Raw genomic sequence first — 16,857 nt, 5'->3', positions numbered from 1 at the left:
AAGCTATTAAAACTAGCTACTCCAACAAGGGGACTGGGCTGATGAGACCTTAACAAACAGGATGGGAGCTACGCTTCCCCATGACGCTAGATTTGACCCATTTCCTACCCCAGACCTAATTATACGCTCATCGCCACATTAAATCACACATCCACCAGTGCCAGGCCAAGCCAAGCATGCCCACATTTAGTATAAAAATGGTTGGCACCCCAATTCTAAGAAATTTCTATCTTTTCCTAGAAAAACCTCATGATTATTCCACCCCCTAATTAGAAGAGCCCATAAAATTAGAAACCCAAACTCCATTGTGCATGACCCGCTCGCTCTCCCTCGTTCGTCCGCACTTCCCTCTTCTCTTGGGAAAAGTACACTCTTCTCAGAAATGTGTACTTTTCCTTCTCAATAAAAGCTTTTCACCGTTAGCTTCATTTTGACCCATCCCTGAATTCTTTCTCGCAATGGTGTCAAGAAGCTGGGCTCCGGAAGTGGGGGGTCTCACGGCCCCTGGAGACCTTCCCGAGCCCTGGGCAACACCAATCCTCCCAGAAGACGCAGACGTCCCACAGAGGGAACCCCATGAGCACGTCCCGGGAGTGGCTCCACGCAGGAACGGGGGATCCAGATCGACGCCAGTCCCAGGGACAGTGCCTGGGGTCAGGGTGGAGGAGGACGCAGTAACCAGGCGTAAGATTTTACTGGTACATGGCAATGTCACTGGGTCACTCAGAGGAGGCAAGCAGGGAACCTCGAGGCTGGGCCTCCTTTATCAAACTCGCTCACCTGGGTGCCTGGGTGAGTGCTCACAGCCTGCTTGTAGGGACGCTGAGGCATCCGAACAATAGGAAGTTTCAAAAATGTACAATCCAGTGTGTACACTTGCTCCACTAAGATCATCTGAGATATACACAATCATGGTGTGCATCACAAAAATGGAAAAAGAGCCAAGCCTGGCCCGTCACCGGACAAGACTACATTACCCAGAAGGTAGTGGGACGACGCGTGCGCCGGACCAACGTCGGCACAGGAACAGGCGTGACAGGCGGCCGCGACACAGGGGCGGGACTTCTGGCCTCGCTGGCGTGGGCGTTTGTGGGGTGGCGCGTTGGTCCTCACTCTCGGAACTGTGCTGGGAAGGATGGTGGGGAGACTGGGGCTCACTTCCGCTCCGTTGTAGGACCCGGGGTAGGGTGTTGAGTCCGTGGGAGCTGCCCCACGCGGCCTCGTCCTGCCAACGGTCGGATGGCAGAGGCGAAGGACGCAGCGCAGGTGAGCAGATGGGCTCGGCTCCAGCGGCCAGCCGACCTCAGCGTGCCGGGCCCGACGAGCGGGAGGATGGCGTTTCGGGGTCCTCCGCAGTGCAGTCCGTGCCGTTGCTTCTCAGAGGCCTAGAACGGGGTCGAGCGGCCCCGAGTCCGGGTGGGTGGGGAGCGTCCCCGTTTCTGGGGTGCGGCGTTGGGGTGTGCAATAGGGCTTTTAGGGACCCGGAACACCTCACAGGTAAGAGGAGCGACCGCGGTCCTCCTTGTGACTTCCAGCCGTGTCCTTTCCCGGGCCTGCGACCTTGAACAAGTCCCGTTACTGTCCTCGTCCTTCCTTTTTGCACGCGGAAAGTAGAAATATTTACTCTTTTCCCCCCTGGGTTGAGGAAGCTTGAACGGCTCCCTGGGTGATGTGTGTGCGTCCGTTGCAGTGCACAGCACGGTCAGGGGACGTCGCTCAGGATGTTGTTTCCGGAGATGCTCCCTGGGCGTGTGCTAGGTTTAGAGACTCAACCCCAGCAGGAGTCTGACCCTCTGGCCTCCTTGGCCTCCTGTCTCTACAAAACGAAGGGCAGCGGCTGAAGGAGGTGGGAGGAGCGTTTTTGCAGTTGCTGCTATGCCAGGGCAGAAAAGGTGGTAGGGCAGGCTGAGGAATTTGTCTTTCAGTTTGGGGCAAGTGACGCTGGGTTGCAACTAACAGTATATTTTCCTGTTTAAGACATTTAGTTACAGGTGAAAAACGAGTCCATTAAAATGTTCAGAGGTGATGGTATGTAGGATGTGGTGTCCCTTTGGGGATAACACATGAGGCCCAGGGTTACTCTCTAGCAGTCACCCTGATGACTTTCATGATAGCCCAGATTACTGTCAGCTCCTGTCATAGTTGTTGATTTCTCATCCACATCTCCCTCCCTCGCTTTATTTCCGACTCCCTCTGGTGTCCGCTGCTTAAAGAGGCCTCGTCTGTTGCACTGTTTAAAGCTGACCAAATCTCTTTGGTCTCCTTGCTCTGTTTTCTTGTCATCGGAATCTTTAAGGCCATCTGATACTGCCTTACTCATTTATTTAGTTGCCTGTTTACGATCTGTTTCCAACCCTGGAATGTGAGTGCCTATTGCTTCCTGCTCCCAAGACTCAGAACAGCCAGGCTTAAGTACATATATTGTACTTAATAAATGGTTGTTGATTGAATAGGCCTCTCTTTCAGGGACTCCCATCACATTTTCAGTAAATCCACCTCCTCCTGCCAGCATGGTCTGCAAGGCTCTGCTTGGTCTGCCCTTTTGACCATATCTTCCTTCTCCTCTTCCATTCTCCCCTTTCTCACTGCATTCATCCAGGGAGTCCTGAGCTTGCCAAGTTCTTTGCCATTCTTCAGCCTTTGCCCTTGCACTTCCCTTTGGCTAGGACATTGTTCTCAGGTCTCTGCAGGGCTGCCCCTCCACACCCATCCTGGCAGTGCTGGCTCTAGCTAAAAGCACCCCTCACTCCCACCTGCCTGCCCTCTGGCAGCTTGGTGAGGTGTTTTAGTGGTGCTCAAATGCTGCTTTTGCTTTTTAAACATGAAGCTGTGTGTGACTTCTAAAGCTCCCTTAGCCTTTGGTTGCTGGCTGTGAAATGGAAGTGATAACGACATTTACCTCTGGGCCTGTCAGGGATTAATAAAGTTCCCAAACACATCAGGCACTTACATGTGCTAGGCACACCACTGATTGCCTAAGTAAACATTTTCTGTTTAGTTCTTAGAGCTGCCTGCTGAGATGGGAATAATTATTGTGTTGATTCAGAAATCGATCCTTAAGGAGATCATGTGACATCATCATGGTCACATAGCTGGCAAGTGTCAGATTTATTTGCTTTACCACAGCTAAGGAAGGTTTAGCTTGACAGGGACACAGTGAGGACCAGAGGACTTAGTGAAGGGGGTCTGCACCTCCACACCTGTGGGTATTTCTCGCAAGGTGGAGACGAGAGACTGAGAAAAGAAATAAGACACAAAGTATAGAGGAAGAAAAGTGGGCCCAGGGGACCGGCGCTCAGCATACGGAGGACCCACACTGGCACCAGTCTCTGAGTTCCCTCAGTATTTATTGATCACTGTCTCTATCATCTCGGTGAGGGGGATGTGGCAGGACTATAGGGTAATGGTGGGGAGAGGGTCAGCAGGAAAACATGTGAGTAAAGGACTCTGTGTTATAAATAAGTTTAAGGAAAGGTGCTGTGTCTGGATGTGCACATAGGCCAGATTTACGTTTGACTTTACACAAACATCTCAGTGTAGTAAAGAGCAATATTGCCGCCAGCATGTCTCACCTCCAGCCATAAGGCGGTCTTCTATCTCAGTAAATAGAATGTACTATCAGGTTTTACACCGAGAGACATTCCATTCCCAGAGACAGGCAGGAGACAGATGCCTTCCTCTTATCTCATCTGCAAAAAGGCCTTCCTCTTTCATTCCTCCTCCTCAGCACAGACCCTTTATGAGTGTCGGGTTCGGGGACAGTCAGGTCTTTCCCTTCTTCTGAGGCCATATCTCAGGCTGTCTCAGTGAGGGGAGACCTTGGACAATACCCAGGCTTTCTTGGGCAGAGGTCCCTGCAGCCTTCTGCAGTGCATTGTGTTCCTGGGTACTTGAGACTGGAGAATGGTGATGACTTTTACCAAGCATACTGCCTGCAAACACATTTTTAACAAAGCACATCCTGCACAGCCCTAAATCCATTAAACCTTGAATCAATACAGCACATGTTTCTGCAAGCACAGGGTTGGGGCTAGGGTTACAGATTAACAGCATCTCAAGGCAGAATAATTTTTCTTAGTATAGATCAAAATGGAATTTCGTATGTCTTCCTTTTTCTGCATAGACACAGCAACAGTCTGATCTAGCTTTCTTTCCGCCACACTTAGCTGCTGCTGTTGCTCTTACCATGGCTGGATTAGTATCCGTCATTTTCCTCCATTCTTTTAATATGCCAGAGCACTTCCTGTCTGCTTCCCATAGTCCTCATGGGATTGCCATTGTTTGCGTCATCTTCAACAGCTTCCCATAGAAGGCATTTCTCTCAGGCACAATTGTGTTATGTCAAAAGGCAGTATCTGCCTCCCCTTTGAGTCCTGCACGGAAGTCAGCCCTAAGGAGACCTAGTTGATTCAGACCTGGATCTCTCTGCACATTGACTAGAGACTGAGTGACAGGTTCTGATCCTATCCGACAACACAAGGCCAATAGCATTACTTCTGTTGAACTTTCCAGATGTTGGTGACCTTCAAGGATGTGGCTGTGACCTTTACGCAGGAGGAGTGGAGACAGCTGGACCTGACCCAGAGGACCCTGTACCGAGAGGTGATGCTGGAGACCTGTGGGCTCCTGGTTTCACTAGGTAATGGCTCACCTCTCATCCCTGAGGACGACCCTAATCTTCTTCTTGATTCTTGGTCAGGCAAAAAGGTCACTGGAACTGCCCACCTTTCTCTTCACAGACCCTGCAATTTTCTGGTCCCACCTCTTCCTGACTAGTCTCCCTTTGTCTGCATCAGAGATTGTTGGGGTAGAAAATGTCCTTTTAACACAAACCCTCACTCCAGTGCTCAGCCCATTCTGAGGTCCTTAATCCAGATTGCATAAGAAGTGATTGGCCATCCTGGTGGGGTCAGCTGTGGCCAAACTGATTGGCCATCCTGGTGGGGTCAGCTGTGGCCACAGCCCTGTTAAGCAGAGGCCATGGGGGTTGGGCTGTTCTTAGAGAAGGGGGTGAGTCAGGCAGCCCCCCAGAAGACATTTGTCCTCAGTGCCCCTCGGATATCTTCCTAAGCAATACAATCTGTAAAAAGTCATCTGGATGCCTGCATGGCCATTGGTTGTTTTCTGATGCTGGCTACCCATGCTGTGTTGATCCAGAAGGTGTTTGTAGAGGGTACGCAGGAATGTCCTCAAATGGCATGGGTTGATACCCTGATAAAGCCATTCCTTTTACTTTCTTTGTCCAGCATGCTAATTGTCATAAAAGTCTCAGATTGGCTGGGTGTGGTGGCTCTCGCCTATAATCCCAGCACTTTGGGAGGCCGAGGCAGGTGGATCACGAGGTCAGGAGTTCGATACCAACCTGGCCAAGATGGTAAAACCCCGTCTCTACTAAAAATACAAAAGTAAAAAAATTACAGGCGGTGGTACGCGCCTGTAATCCCAGCTGCTCTGGAGTTTGAGGCAGGAGAATCGCTTGAACCCGGGAGGCAGAGGTTGCAGAGAGCCGACATCACACCATTGCACCCCAGCCTGGGTGACTGAGCAAGACTCCATCTCAAAAAAAAATAAAATAAAAAAAAAAAGTCTCAGATCAGCGCTGAGTCTTTCATTTTCCTTTCACTGCCCCAGTGCAGTTCATTTCTTTTTTTAACAGAGGGGACAGCCTCCAACTCAGCCCTGAGAAAGGTACGTGGGCTTGCTGGGACTTAGTGGCATTGTTCTGATTTTGTTGTGATTGCAGACTTCTATTTGTAGGAAGTGAAATTGACTTTCTCATTTACCACAGCAAAACAAGGTTCCCTTTTAGAATACAATATTTAACAAAAATGGGTCAGGATAAAGAAGTTATTAGAAATGATGGCACACTCTGAGTTCATTTGGGAAGGTAGACATCAATCCATAGATGACAGCTGAAATAAGAAAGAAAAATGAGGGGAATTTAGGAATAAATAAGCAGAACATCATAACCTATTGTGGGTATTCCAAAGAGGGCATCTCAGGAAGTGACAGTGGAGCTGAGACTTGAAAGCTGAGTAGGAGTTAGCTGGATGGAAGGAGGTAGAGGAGGGGAACAGTGTTCCAGGTGGAGGAACCAGTGTGTGAAAAGTGACAGGGAGCTCAGCTCTTGGGAGAGCCAAAGGATCGTCTGATTCACCTTTCCCACAGCCCTGTCCCAGAACTCAAAGCCAGGCACATAGCACACATTGGTGGACCTTACTGTGACATGTCTGAAGGAATCCTGGGCTATGGTTCAGAATCTGCCAGTTGTTATTTCTGTGGGTCCTTGTACCTCAGTCATTGGTTTTCCATACAGAATCCTCCTGTCTTTTACTCACCACATCTAGTGGAAAGCATTTGGCTGCATATAACAGAAAACCAGATCAAACTGGCTTCACCTGGAAGGAAATTCACCACCTCGCCTGATGAGAAGCCCGAGGTGTGGTTGGCTCCAGGCTTGTTCAGTGCCGCAGCCCCGTGATGCCATCGAGGATGTCAGAGTTCTTTGTTCCTTCTTGGTTCAGGCTTCTGTATTGTCCTCAGGCTGGCTCCCCACAGGGATGCTGGGTGCTGCAGCCTTGACGGGGGCAGCCGGCCCCCATGGTCAGTCCCTCCTCCCACCCTGGAATAAATGCTTTCTTTTCACAATGAGAATCCAGCTTTGGTCACCTGCCTAATGAAGACTCTTGCATTTACCAATTTATTTCAACCAGTGGTTTTTCTTTTCCTTTTTTTTTTTTTTTTTTTTTTTGAGATGGAGTCTTGCTCTGTCATTCAGGCTGGAGTGGTATAATCTCAGCTCATTGCAGCCTCTGCCTCCTAGGCTCAAGCAATCCTCCTAACCTCATCCCCTTGAGTAGCTAGGACCATAGGTACACACCACCATACCTGGCTAATGTTTTATATTTTTGGTAGAGATGGGGTTTCACCATGTTGGCCAGGCTGGTTTCAAACTCCTGGTCTCAAGTGATCCTCCTGCCTCGGCCTCCTAAAGTGCTGGGATTACAGCATGAGCCACCATGTCCAGCCTCAGCCAGTGGTTTTCAGCTCCATCTGGGTCCCAGAATTTTGGGGGGCACATTTTGAAAGTACTGATGCCCAGGTCTCACATGAAGAAATTTTGTTTCATTTGGTTTGAGGTTGGAATCAGGCATCCCCAAGTGGTTCTGAAAGCATGAGGTGTTTGAGAAGCAATGATTTAGATTCGTTAGAAAATGCCTTCTTAGGCCAGGTGCAGTGGCACTTTGGGAGGCTGAGGCAGGAGGATCACTTGAGGCCAGGCACTCGAGACCAGCCTGACCAACATTGTGAAACCCAGTCTCTATTAAAAATACAAAAATTAGCCAGGTGTGGTTTTGCATGCCTGTAATCCCTGCTACTCGGGTTGGCTGAGGCACGAGAATCCCTTGAACCTGGAAGGCAGAGGTTGCAGTGTGCCGAGCACTGCACTCCAGCCTAGGCAATAGAATGAGACTGTTTCAAAAAAAGAAAGAAAGAAAATGCCTTCTGGAGGAAGTGGCTCACCTTTGCAGTTTCCCATGGCTGTCAAAGTGTTGTGTGCCTGAACAATGTTGGCTTCCATAGACGGAGATCATGGGCAGTGGGTGTTGTGTAGACAGATAGCACTACCCTCCATGGCAGTTGTAGCCCAACAATGGGATTTGTACCTGTCTTTATCTCCTTGGCTGCTATAATAAAATGTCATGGATTGAGTGGTTTAAGCAGCCAGAGTTTATTTTCTTATGCTTCTGGAGGCTAGGAAGTCCAAGATCAAGGTGTCGGCAAGTTTGATTCCTAATGAGACTTCTCTTCCTGACTTGCAGATGGCTGCCTTGCTGTGTTCTTACATGGTGGAGGGACACAGGATAGATCTCTCTCCCTCTCCTCCTGTTTTTATAAGGCCATAATCCTGTCAGATTAAGGCTCCACCCTTATAGCCTCATTTAATCTTAATTACCTTCTAAAGATCCTGTCTCCATATTCAGTCACGTTGGGTGTTAGGGCTTCAACGTACGACTTTTATGGGGAACACAGTTCACTCACTTGATTTTCAGGTCTCACATCAGCATTTTGCTTACTTTGGTAGCAGCTTCATTCATGTCTGGCCCCTGTCATGAAGTCCTAGGCAGGATGGAGAGACTTTCATTTTCTCATTAGATTACCTCTATTCTATTTCTTTTGCTATCAACAGGGCATCGGGTTCCCAAACCAGAGTTGGTCCACCTGCTAGAGCATGGGCAGGAGCTGTGGACAGTGAAGAGAGGCCTCTCAGACCCCACCTGTGCAGGTAAGCAGCCACCAGCTGGTCAGGTGGAGTCATGGCAGTCTTCAGAATGTGAGGGCACCACCACCTCTGAATTTCTGTGTGAAACTGCTCCTTGTGGCCTCCTGGGGGCCTGGTTGTTTCTGACTCACTTTGGGGTATAGTGTCCATCATCAGGTGAGCACTGAGCCACACAACTATTCAGAGACACAGTTACCTTCTGCTGTGAACAGGAATCTTTATGGTTGCTCTGGCTCAATCCAGCTGGTAGAAGGCGAACAAGAAGGGAAGAAGTCATACCCCGTTGTACACATACTTTGCAACCACATAATCTTGACAAGAACTAGGCGTTTGGCCACCTGGATGCTCAGGACTGACAAATGTGACTTGGCTGTGTGCCCATGGAAAAGAATTAATGGATTTGGTTTACATCACCTCAGGCTCCTCTACTCAAAAAAAATCAGAGTGATAGAATTTCTGTGTCACTGAGTTGTTAGAGGATGTAGAGATAACGCATGACACTGCTTAGTTCTTGGTCCAAAGGATCAACAAATGTCAGCTAGTTGGTATTATGCATGAACAGTTTTAATCATCATAAATGTAGTGTCACACATTTCTTTCTGGACTCAGAGAAAGGGGATTTTCCTCCCCTTGATATTACTGTCGGCATTATGCCCTGAATCCCACTCTTTTCCACCTTCTCCATCCACTCATGCATCCTCCAGTTAGACCATCAGAGACTCAGAAGCAGCCCTTTGCCCCATGTCTTCCTGCCCCTCTTGTCTTGAAAAACACCAATGTGACATTTGGACTTCCCTGCCCTACATATGTGCTGATGAGTGTAGCTGGAGTCATCTGCCTTGTGGATTTGTATCACCACTGAGTCATGGGCTCTCCCCTTGGGCTTCTTGGCCAGCCCCATCTGCAACCCTGTGTTCCAAATACCCCCCTTCCCATTCCCTCAATCCCACATCTCCACTTCAGTGTCTCAGAGGCACCTTTAGCTCCTGATGCCTAAAAAGACACTCAGTTCAGAGAATGTCTTACTATCCAAGCAGGTTAGAAGGCTGGAAACATGCCACATAGCTCCTGGACTCCACCTAACTTCATCGAACCCAGCATCCATTCATCCCTAGTCCTGCTCATTTTAAATGATCCATATCTCCTGAGTCCATCACCTCCACTGCTTTTCTTGGCTCCTTCACCAGCACCCTAGTCCAGGCTCTCGTCATCTTTTGCCTGAGCCTTACCAGAGGCTCCGAACACGTCTCCCCGCATCTGCCCCATTCCTCTGGGCAGCTCTTGTCCCTGCACCAGCTCCTGCAGCCACTCAGATGTGTTTCAGATTTTCAGCACTTCCCCAGCAGCTGATGTTTCAGTATATAATTAATTTCATGTTAAAAATAGGATGTGTGTTTAATGTTCTTAAAGATTCATCTGCGCAGTCTCATACCTGGCTTCTCTTGTCCTCTGTGGAGGAGATCTTACCTCTAGTCACGGTCAGTGTCTTTGCCAGTGGCTGCATCACACCTGTTGTGTTCTCAGGGAACTTGCTTTTTTAAAAAATCTCTGCTTTGTCTGTGCCTTCAACTTCTCTATATTCAACATAGAAAGTGTGCTCAATACAAAACCAGAAAGTGAATATAAGTTTAAACAAAAAAAAACAAAGTGTAGTCAAATTGCTTACACTTGGGGGAAACAGACAAAATGCTTTTTCACTTACAATACCCTGTAACTTGTGTTGGCCCCACTTGTAAAGCCGAGCTTCTTGGAGTTGTCTCATGTTTGGAAGAGATGTTTACACTTGACTTTAATATTTTTCTGTTTAAAATTTCTCAAACTAAAAAAAAAAAAATCTTATGTACACAATAATAAGTACAAATTTGAAGGGCTCAGCTTAAATTTTTACATTTCTACAAATTGAATTCTTCATCTAGGTCAAAATTTACAATATTTCCAGCGTCTTGGCAGTTTCTGTCACCCTGTCTTTGTCAGTAGCTCCTCCTGCAGTGGGAGCCACCGTTTAGACTCTCTCCCTAGGGATTAGTTTTTAATGTTGTGAATGGGCATAATTGGAGCCCCAAAGCATTTTCTCTTTTGCGTATTTCTTCTTTTCACCATCATTGTGTCCATGAGCTGGGTTTATCCTGTATGCTGTGTACGATAACATTGTGTGAAAACATCAGGATCTATTTCTTCACTCTCCTATTGGTTGGCATGGGTATTTTTTACATTATTTGGAGATTATGAAGAATGCTGCTATGAATACTATTTTCCATAATATTTAGTGGATATGAACACTCATTTCTGTTGCATATACACCCAGGAGACGACTGGTGGAGTCAAGAGACAGACCTGTGTTTAGATTTAAGTCAAACCCCCAAATATTTTTCCACAGTAGCCGCACCATTTCCCATCCCCACCAGCCAGATACGAGACTGCTGCTGCACTCGGGTCTTCTAAGCATGTGATGTTCGCTACTTTATGAAGCACAGCTGCTACGTTCTTCAGATCACAGCAGTGAAGTTGTTCTTGCTCGTGTCACTTCCTTTACCCAAATTGCCCAGTGTAGCAATGAGAATAATAATAAGGGTAATGTCCCACAATTTTTTTTTTTTTTTTGAGACGGAGTCTCGCTCTGTCACCCAGGCTAGAGTGCAGTGGTGCGATCTTGGCTCACTGCAAGCTCCACCTCCCAGGTTCACGCTATTCTCCTGCCTCAGCCTCCCAAGTAGCTGGACTACAGGCACCCGCCACCATGCCTGGCTAATTTTTTGTATTTTTAGTAGAGATGGGGTTTCACCATGTTAGCCAGAATGGTCTCGATCTCCTGACCTCGTGCTGACCTCGTGATCTGCCTGCCTCGGCCTCCCAAAGTGCTGGAATTATAGGCGTGAGCCATCGCACCCGGCCAATGTCCCACAATTTAATGAACACTTGTGCTGCATCAAGAACTGTGCATTTTCTCATTTAACTTCATGACTCTTAGTTGAGGAATTTGAGACCTGGTGGAGAAAGTCATCCTCCAGTATCAACCCACTTGACAGACGCAGGATTTGAACTGAGTCATTCTGTCTCCGGTACCCTCTTGTCCGCCATGCACTGTGCCTCCTGACACAGCAGAAACTTGTCAGATCTTATCATTGCTAGGCCTTTTGTACCATTTGTTCCTGTGTGTCCTTCTATCCCTTTTGTGCTGGATCTTCATTCTCTTCCTCCAACTCTAATCACCCTTTTATATTGGTTTCACCAGGCATCTGGTGCCCAAAGGATGAATCAACCCATTTTTACTTCCTCATCTTCAACCCATTTCCCACTTCCTCTCTCTCGCAATGATTCTGGCTTCTCTTGTAGGACTCAGCTTATGGGACACCTCCTCTAGAAAGCCTTCCATGATCTCTTTTTCTTTCCAATCTTGTTAAGTGCCACTTCCTTAAACTCTCATAGCACCAAAAGGCTTCAGTTCTTTTTCTTTTTCGAGACAGAGTTTCACTCTTGTTGCCCAGACTGGAGTGCAGTGGTGCAATCTCAGCTCACTGCAACCTCCGCCTCCTGGGTTCAAGCGATTCTCCTGTCTCAGCCTCACAAGTAGCTGGGATTACAGTCACGCACCACCATGCCCAGCTAATTTTTAATTTATGTGGGTACATAGGTGTACACATATTTGGGGCACATAAGATATTTTTATTTAGGCATACAATGCATAATAATCACATCAAGGTAAAGGAAGTATCTGTCACCTCAAGCATTTATCCCTTCTCTGTGTTACAAACAATCCAGTTATACCCTTAGTTATTTTAAAGTATGCAATAAATTATTGTTGACTATAGCCACCCTGTTGTGCTATCAAATACCAGGTCTTACTCATTCTTTCCTAACTTTATTTTGGTACCCATTAACCATCCTCACTTCCTCCCTACTCCAACCTACTGCCCTTCCCAGTTTCTGGTAACCATCTTTCTACTCTCTCTCTCCATGATTTCAATTGTTTTGATTTTTAGTTCCGTCCATGTTGTCGCAAATGATAGGATCTCCTTTTTTATGGCCAAATAGTACCCCATTGTATATACACACCACATTTTCTTTGTCCATTCATTGTTGATGGACCCTTAAATTGTTTCCAAATCTTGGCTATTGTGCATAGTACTGTAGTAAGACATGGGAGTGCAGATATCTTTGATGGACAGATTTTTTTTTTTTTTCCTTTTGGATATATACCTCCACTGGGATTGCTGGATCATATGGTGGCTCTATTTTTAGTTTTTTGAGGAATCTCCAAACTGTTCTCCATGGTAGTTGTAGTAATTTAAAATCCCACCAAAGTGTATGAGGGTTCCCTTTTTTCCGCATGCTTGCCACCATTTGTCATTGCCTGTCTTTTGGATAAAAGCCATTTTAACTGGGATGAGATGATATCTCATTGTAGTTTTGATTTGCATTTCTTTGATGGTCAGTTATGTTGAGCAGTTTTTCATATACCTGTTTGCCATTTGTATGTATTCTTTTGAGAAATGTGTATTCAGATCTTTTGCCCATTTTTAAATCGGATTCTTAGATTGTTTCCTATAGAGTTGTTTAAGCTCCTTATATATTCTGGTTATTGATCCCTTGTCAGAATTGTAAGGGTTCAATTCTGGAAGCAAATGCCCCTCAGACAATGTCATCAAAACTCTATTATCTCTTCCTTACTCTGAACTGTAAAGAGGAATGTCTTTACTCCAGATCCTCTGTCCCCTGGTCCAGCCTGATCTCCAGATTTTCCCTTTAATGGTGTCAAGGATACAAGTACCATAAGAAGTATTTGGTAGCCTGGGTTAGAGATGTAAAATGCAGCAGTTATCATAGGCACTGTTTTCATCTTCATTTTCCTACTGAAGTGGTTATTTTGTGTTTTTCTATATGTAATTACTAAAAGACTCCTCCTTTGTTGATGCCCTTCAGGTGACAGAACACAAGTTCACACCAGAGAGCCAACCACTTACCCGCCAGTCTTATCTGAGCAGGCCTTTGTCCGGGGAAGCCTGACTGTGGAATCTTCAACCTCAAGTGACTCGAGGTTGGGGAGATCTAGGGATAAGGAAGGGCTTTTGGAAATGACACCAGAGACAGACCTCCACAAGGAGACCCATCCTGGGAAAGCGAGCATTGAAGGTGAAGGTTTGGGGACAGATGATGGTCTGCACTCCAGGGTATTACAAGAGTGGTTATCAGCAGATGTTCTCCATGAATGTGACTCACAGCAACCAGGGAAAGACGCCTTGATTCATGCAGGGACAAACGCCTACAAATGCAAGCAGTGTGGGAAAGGTTTTAACAGGAAGTGGTATCTTGTTCGACATCAGAGGGTTCACACTGGAATGAAACCCTATGAATGCAACGCGTGTGGGAAAGCCTTTAGCCAGAGCTCAACTCTCATTCGGCACTACCTCATCCACACTGGGGAGAAACCATACAAGTGCCTTGAGTGTGGAAAGGCCTTCAAACGCAGGTCGTACCTCATGCAGCACCATCCAATCCACACTGGAGAGAAACCCTATGAGTGCAGTCAATGTCGAAAGGCCTTCACCCATCGGTCTACTTTCATTCGCCATAACAGGACCCACACTGGAGAAAAACCCTTTGAGTGCAAAGAATGTAAGAAAGCCTTTAGCAATAGGGCCCACCTAATTCAACACTACATCATCCACACTGGAGAGAAACCCTATGATTGCATGGCATGTGGAAAGGCCTTCAGATGCAGCTCAGAACTCATACAGCACCAGCGGATTCACACTGGGGAGAAGCCCTATGAATGCACCCAGTGTGGGAAGGCCTTTCACCGGAGCACATACCTCATTCAGCACTCTGTCATCCACACTGGGGAGATGCCCTACAAGTGTATCGAGTGTGGGAAGGCCTTCAAACGCAGGTCACACCTTCTGCAGCACCAAAGAGTCCATACATGAGAGAACCCTATTGTTGCAATGAATATAGCAAAGCCTTCACCCACTGTTCTTATTTTATCATTCATAATGGGACCCACACTGGAGGAAGAAGCCCTTCGAGTGCAAAGAATGTCAGGAAACTTCATTTTTTTCCTCAGCTCTTTCTTAACTAACACATGAGCAGTCACTTTGGAGAGAAACCCTGTGAATACAGTGAATGTAAGGATCCCTTCAGTCACCACTCAGTTCTCACTGCAGAAGGATTCATGCCAGAGGGAAATGTGGAAGGCACTCCATCAACATCAGAGGACTCAGGCTGGAGAAACATTCCAAATATAACTCTTAAGGACAGTCTTTGGCCAGAGGAAAAATCTTAGTATCCAAGCATCATAATGAAAAGTTACTACATAATTGTCATTGATGTGAGAAAACTTTCTGTGACCAGTTTCTCACTTACTTGTCCTATAAAGAGCCATGCTGGAATTTGACCCACCTCGGGATTTTCTCTATGAACTTATGAAAACCTTCAGTCACAGGTATCTTCTTGCTTTATGTCCTTACAGACTTCCCTGTAAGATCAGTTTTATTTTTTGGTAGGGGAATGTTTGAGAGGTAAAGGGGTTTTATTCCCCTCCCTTTTTTTTTTTTTTTAACATACATTCACTGCCATCCTTTGTCAGAGTTGGACAGTGAGGGCAGCTCTTCAAACATTTCTTGGAAGCTGCCTTTGATCCAGACCTCTCTGGGAGGATATCCATGAGGAGAGTAATTCTTTGTGAGAAATATGCAGGCTTGTGTCATGAGATTCTTGAATTTACAAGAAATTGGAATACTGAGAATGTCTTCATGTGACACTTCTATTTTATATCTAGGGTGAGAAGAACCCATGTACAGACGGCCACATTAAAATGTACACCACTTAAGACTGTTTAAGGCTTTGATTTTTTAAAATAAACATTATTTTTTAAGAGATAGGGACTTGCTCTGTCACCCAGGCTAGAGTGCAGTGGCATGATCATAGCTCCCTGTAACCTCGAACTCCTGGGCTCAAATGGTCCTCTTGCCTCAAGTTTCTGAGTAGCTTGGGATACAGGCATGCACCACTATGCCTGGCTAATTTTTGTAATTTTAGTAGAGACAGGGTTTTACCATGTTGGCTGGGCTGGTCTGGAACTCCTGGCCTCAAGTGATCCACCTGCCTTGGCCTCCCAAAGTGCTGGGATTACAAGTGTGAGTCACTGCAACCGGCCTTAAATTATTTTGTATAGATGGGGTCTCGCTGTGTTCCCCAGATTTGTCTCAAACTGCTAGACTCAAGTGATCATCCTGCCTCAGCCTCCTAAAGTGTTGGGATTTTAGGTGTGAGCCACCACACCTAGCCTAATATGGTTTCAGATGCTCAGCACTCTCACATTTTCCTGATTCCATTCTATTTGTTGTCTTTATTTTCTCTGGCAACATAGTGATCACTTTGTACTTGCTTGGCCCTCTCAGGTGAGTCCTAATTCTTTCTGGTATTTCTCAGGTTCTTTAATCCTGTGTAGAGAGGTATTTTCAGGTCTCCCTTAGCATATTTCTAGGAATTGAATTACAGCTAAAACAGGCAAAATAAAACACACAACTAAGATGAATCCATGGTAAACCCAGTAAACCCAACAAAACAACATGGAATCTCATTGTCTGATCTTGTAAACATTTGTGTGAAGTTTTACTACAAAATAAAGTGCCTAGCATTTTAACAGGTGAATCAGGATATATGTGTGCAGGTTTACGTGAGTTTCATAGTTAACCACCAGGACCTTATTCCCTTGGTGCTAGCATTGAATATGGTAATTAGTTTTGTTTTGTTTTGAGATGGAGTCTCACTCTGTTGCCTAGGCTGGAGTGCAGTGGTGCAATCTTGGCTCATTGCAACCTCTGCCTCCCGGGTTCAAGCAATTCTCCTGCCTCAGCCTCCCGAGAAGCTGGGATTACAGGCATGTACCACCGTGCCCCAGCTAAGTTTTGTATTTTTAGTAGAGACAGGGTTTTGCCATATTGCCCAGGCTGGTCTCAAACTCCTGACCTCAGGTGATCCACCCACCTCAGCCTTCCAGAATCCTGGGATTACAGGTGTGAGCCACTGCACTTAGCCTGAATATGGTAATTTGAAATTCCTTTTGTGAGATTTTCTTTTAGTTTTCAAGCTACATGAGACAATGTTAGGTTAAAACATGTATTGTGTGAAAAACAGAAAATTATTTTCTCACTCTGAGCTTTCCTCACAAACTTTTAAAGCACTGCATATGTATTTCATGTTTTCATAGTGGGCATGTACCTTTTACTGTGGTCCTTTTGCACATACTATAAATACAATTCTTGGTGAGTTAAGAGTTCTCTGTTTTTGTTTTTTCAGGACAGAGTGCACAGTTTCCTTTCCTCTGGGAAGGAGAGTTGACTCCTGAGGACCACCACCCTCCTGCATCCTGTCTCTGGAAGGCTGCATGTATTGTAGCTGTGGCTGTACTTGTACCTAAGGCCCTGGGTTCAAGAGAGTTGGAGAAATCCCTCTAGAAACATATTGGCTGTCATCAAAGGGTTCTTTCCAGGCCTGAGGACCTAGGCCCCAGTTTGTCCCAAAGCAGGAGTGATGTTTTCCATGGGATAAAGGACAGCCTGGGGTTTTTCTTA

At 46.3% G+C, this 16,857-nt stretch overlaps 1 protein-coding gene across 1 annotated transcript; it reads left to right on the top strand.

The window, feature by feature from the left end:
* Nucleotides 1-1,049: 1,049 nt before the first annotated feature.
* ZNF550 (zinc finger protein 550) lies at nucleotides 1,050-16,857 on the top strand. The gene is made up of 5 exons (XM_003916215.5): nucleotides 1,050-1,266; nucleotides 4,513-4,639; nucleotides 8,192-8,287; nucleotides 13,205-14,723; nucleotides 16,583-16,857. The coding sequence occupies exons 1-4, from the start codon at nucleotides 1,240-1,242 to the stop codon at nucleotides 14,206-14,208; spliced, it is 1,254 nt and encodes a 417-aa protein (XP_003916264.1). The 5' UTR covers nucleotides 1,050-1,239; the 3' UTR covers nucleotides 14,209-14,723; nucleotides 16,583-16,857.

The sequence above is a fragment of the Papio anubis genome, chromosome 20, assembly GCF_008728515.1.
Source record: "Papio anubis isolate 15944 chromosome 20, Panubis1.0, whole genome shotgun sequence".
NCBI classification, from domain to species: Eukaryota; Metazoa; Chordata; class Mammalia; order Primates; family Cercopithecidae; genus Papio; species Papio anubis.
This window is presented reverse-complemented; position numbering and strand designations above follow the sequence as displayed.

Bases quoted from the DNA above. Each gene is read 5' to 3' on its own strand.
- ZNF550 (XM_003916215.5), top strand. From the start codon at position 1,240: ATGGCAGAGGCGAAGGACGCAGCGCAG. The intron at 1,267-4,512 runs GTGAGCAGATGG...TGAACTTTCCAG, and splicing joins AGGCGAAGGACGCAGCGCAG to ATGTTGGTGACCTTCAAGGA. The intron at 4,640-8,191 runs GTAATGGCTCAC...TGCTATCAACAG, and splicing joins TGGGCTCCTGGTTTCACTAG to GGCATCGGGTTCCCAAACCA.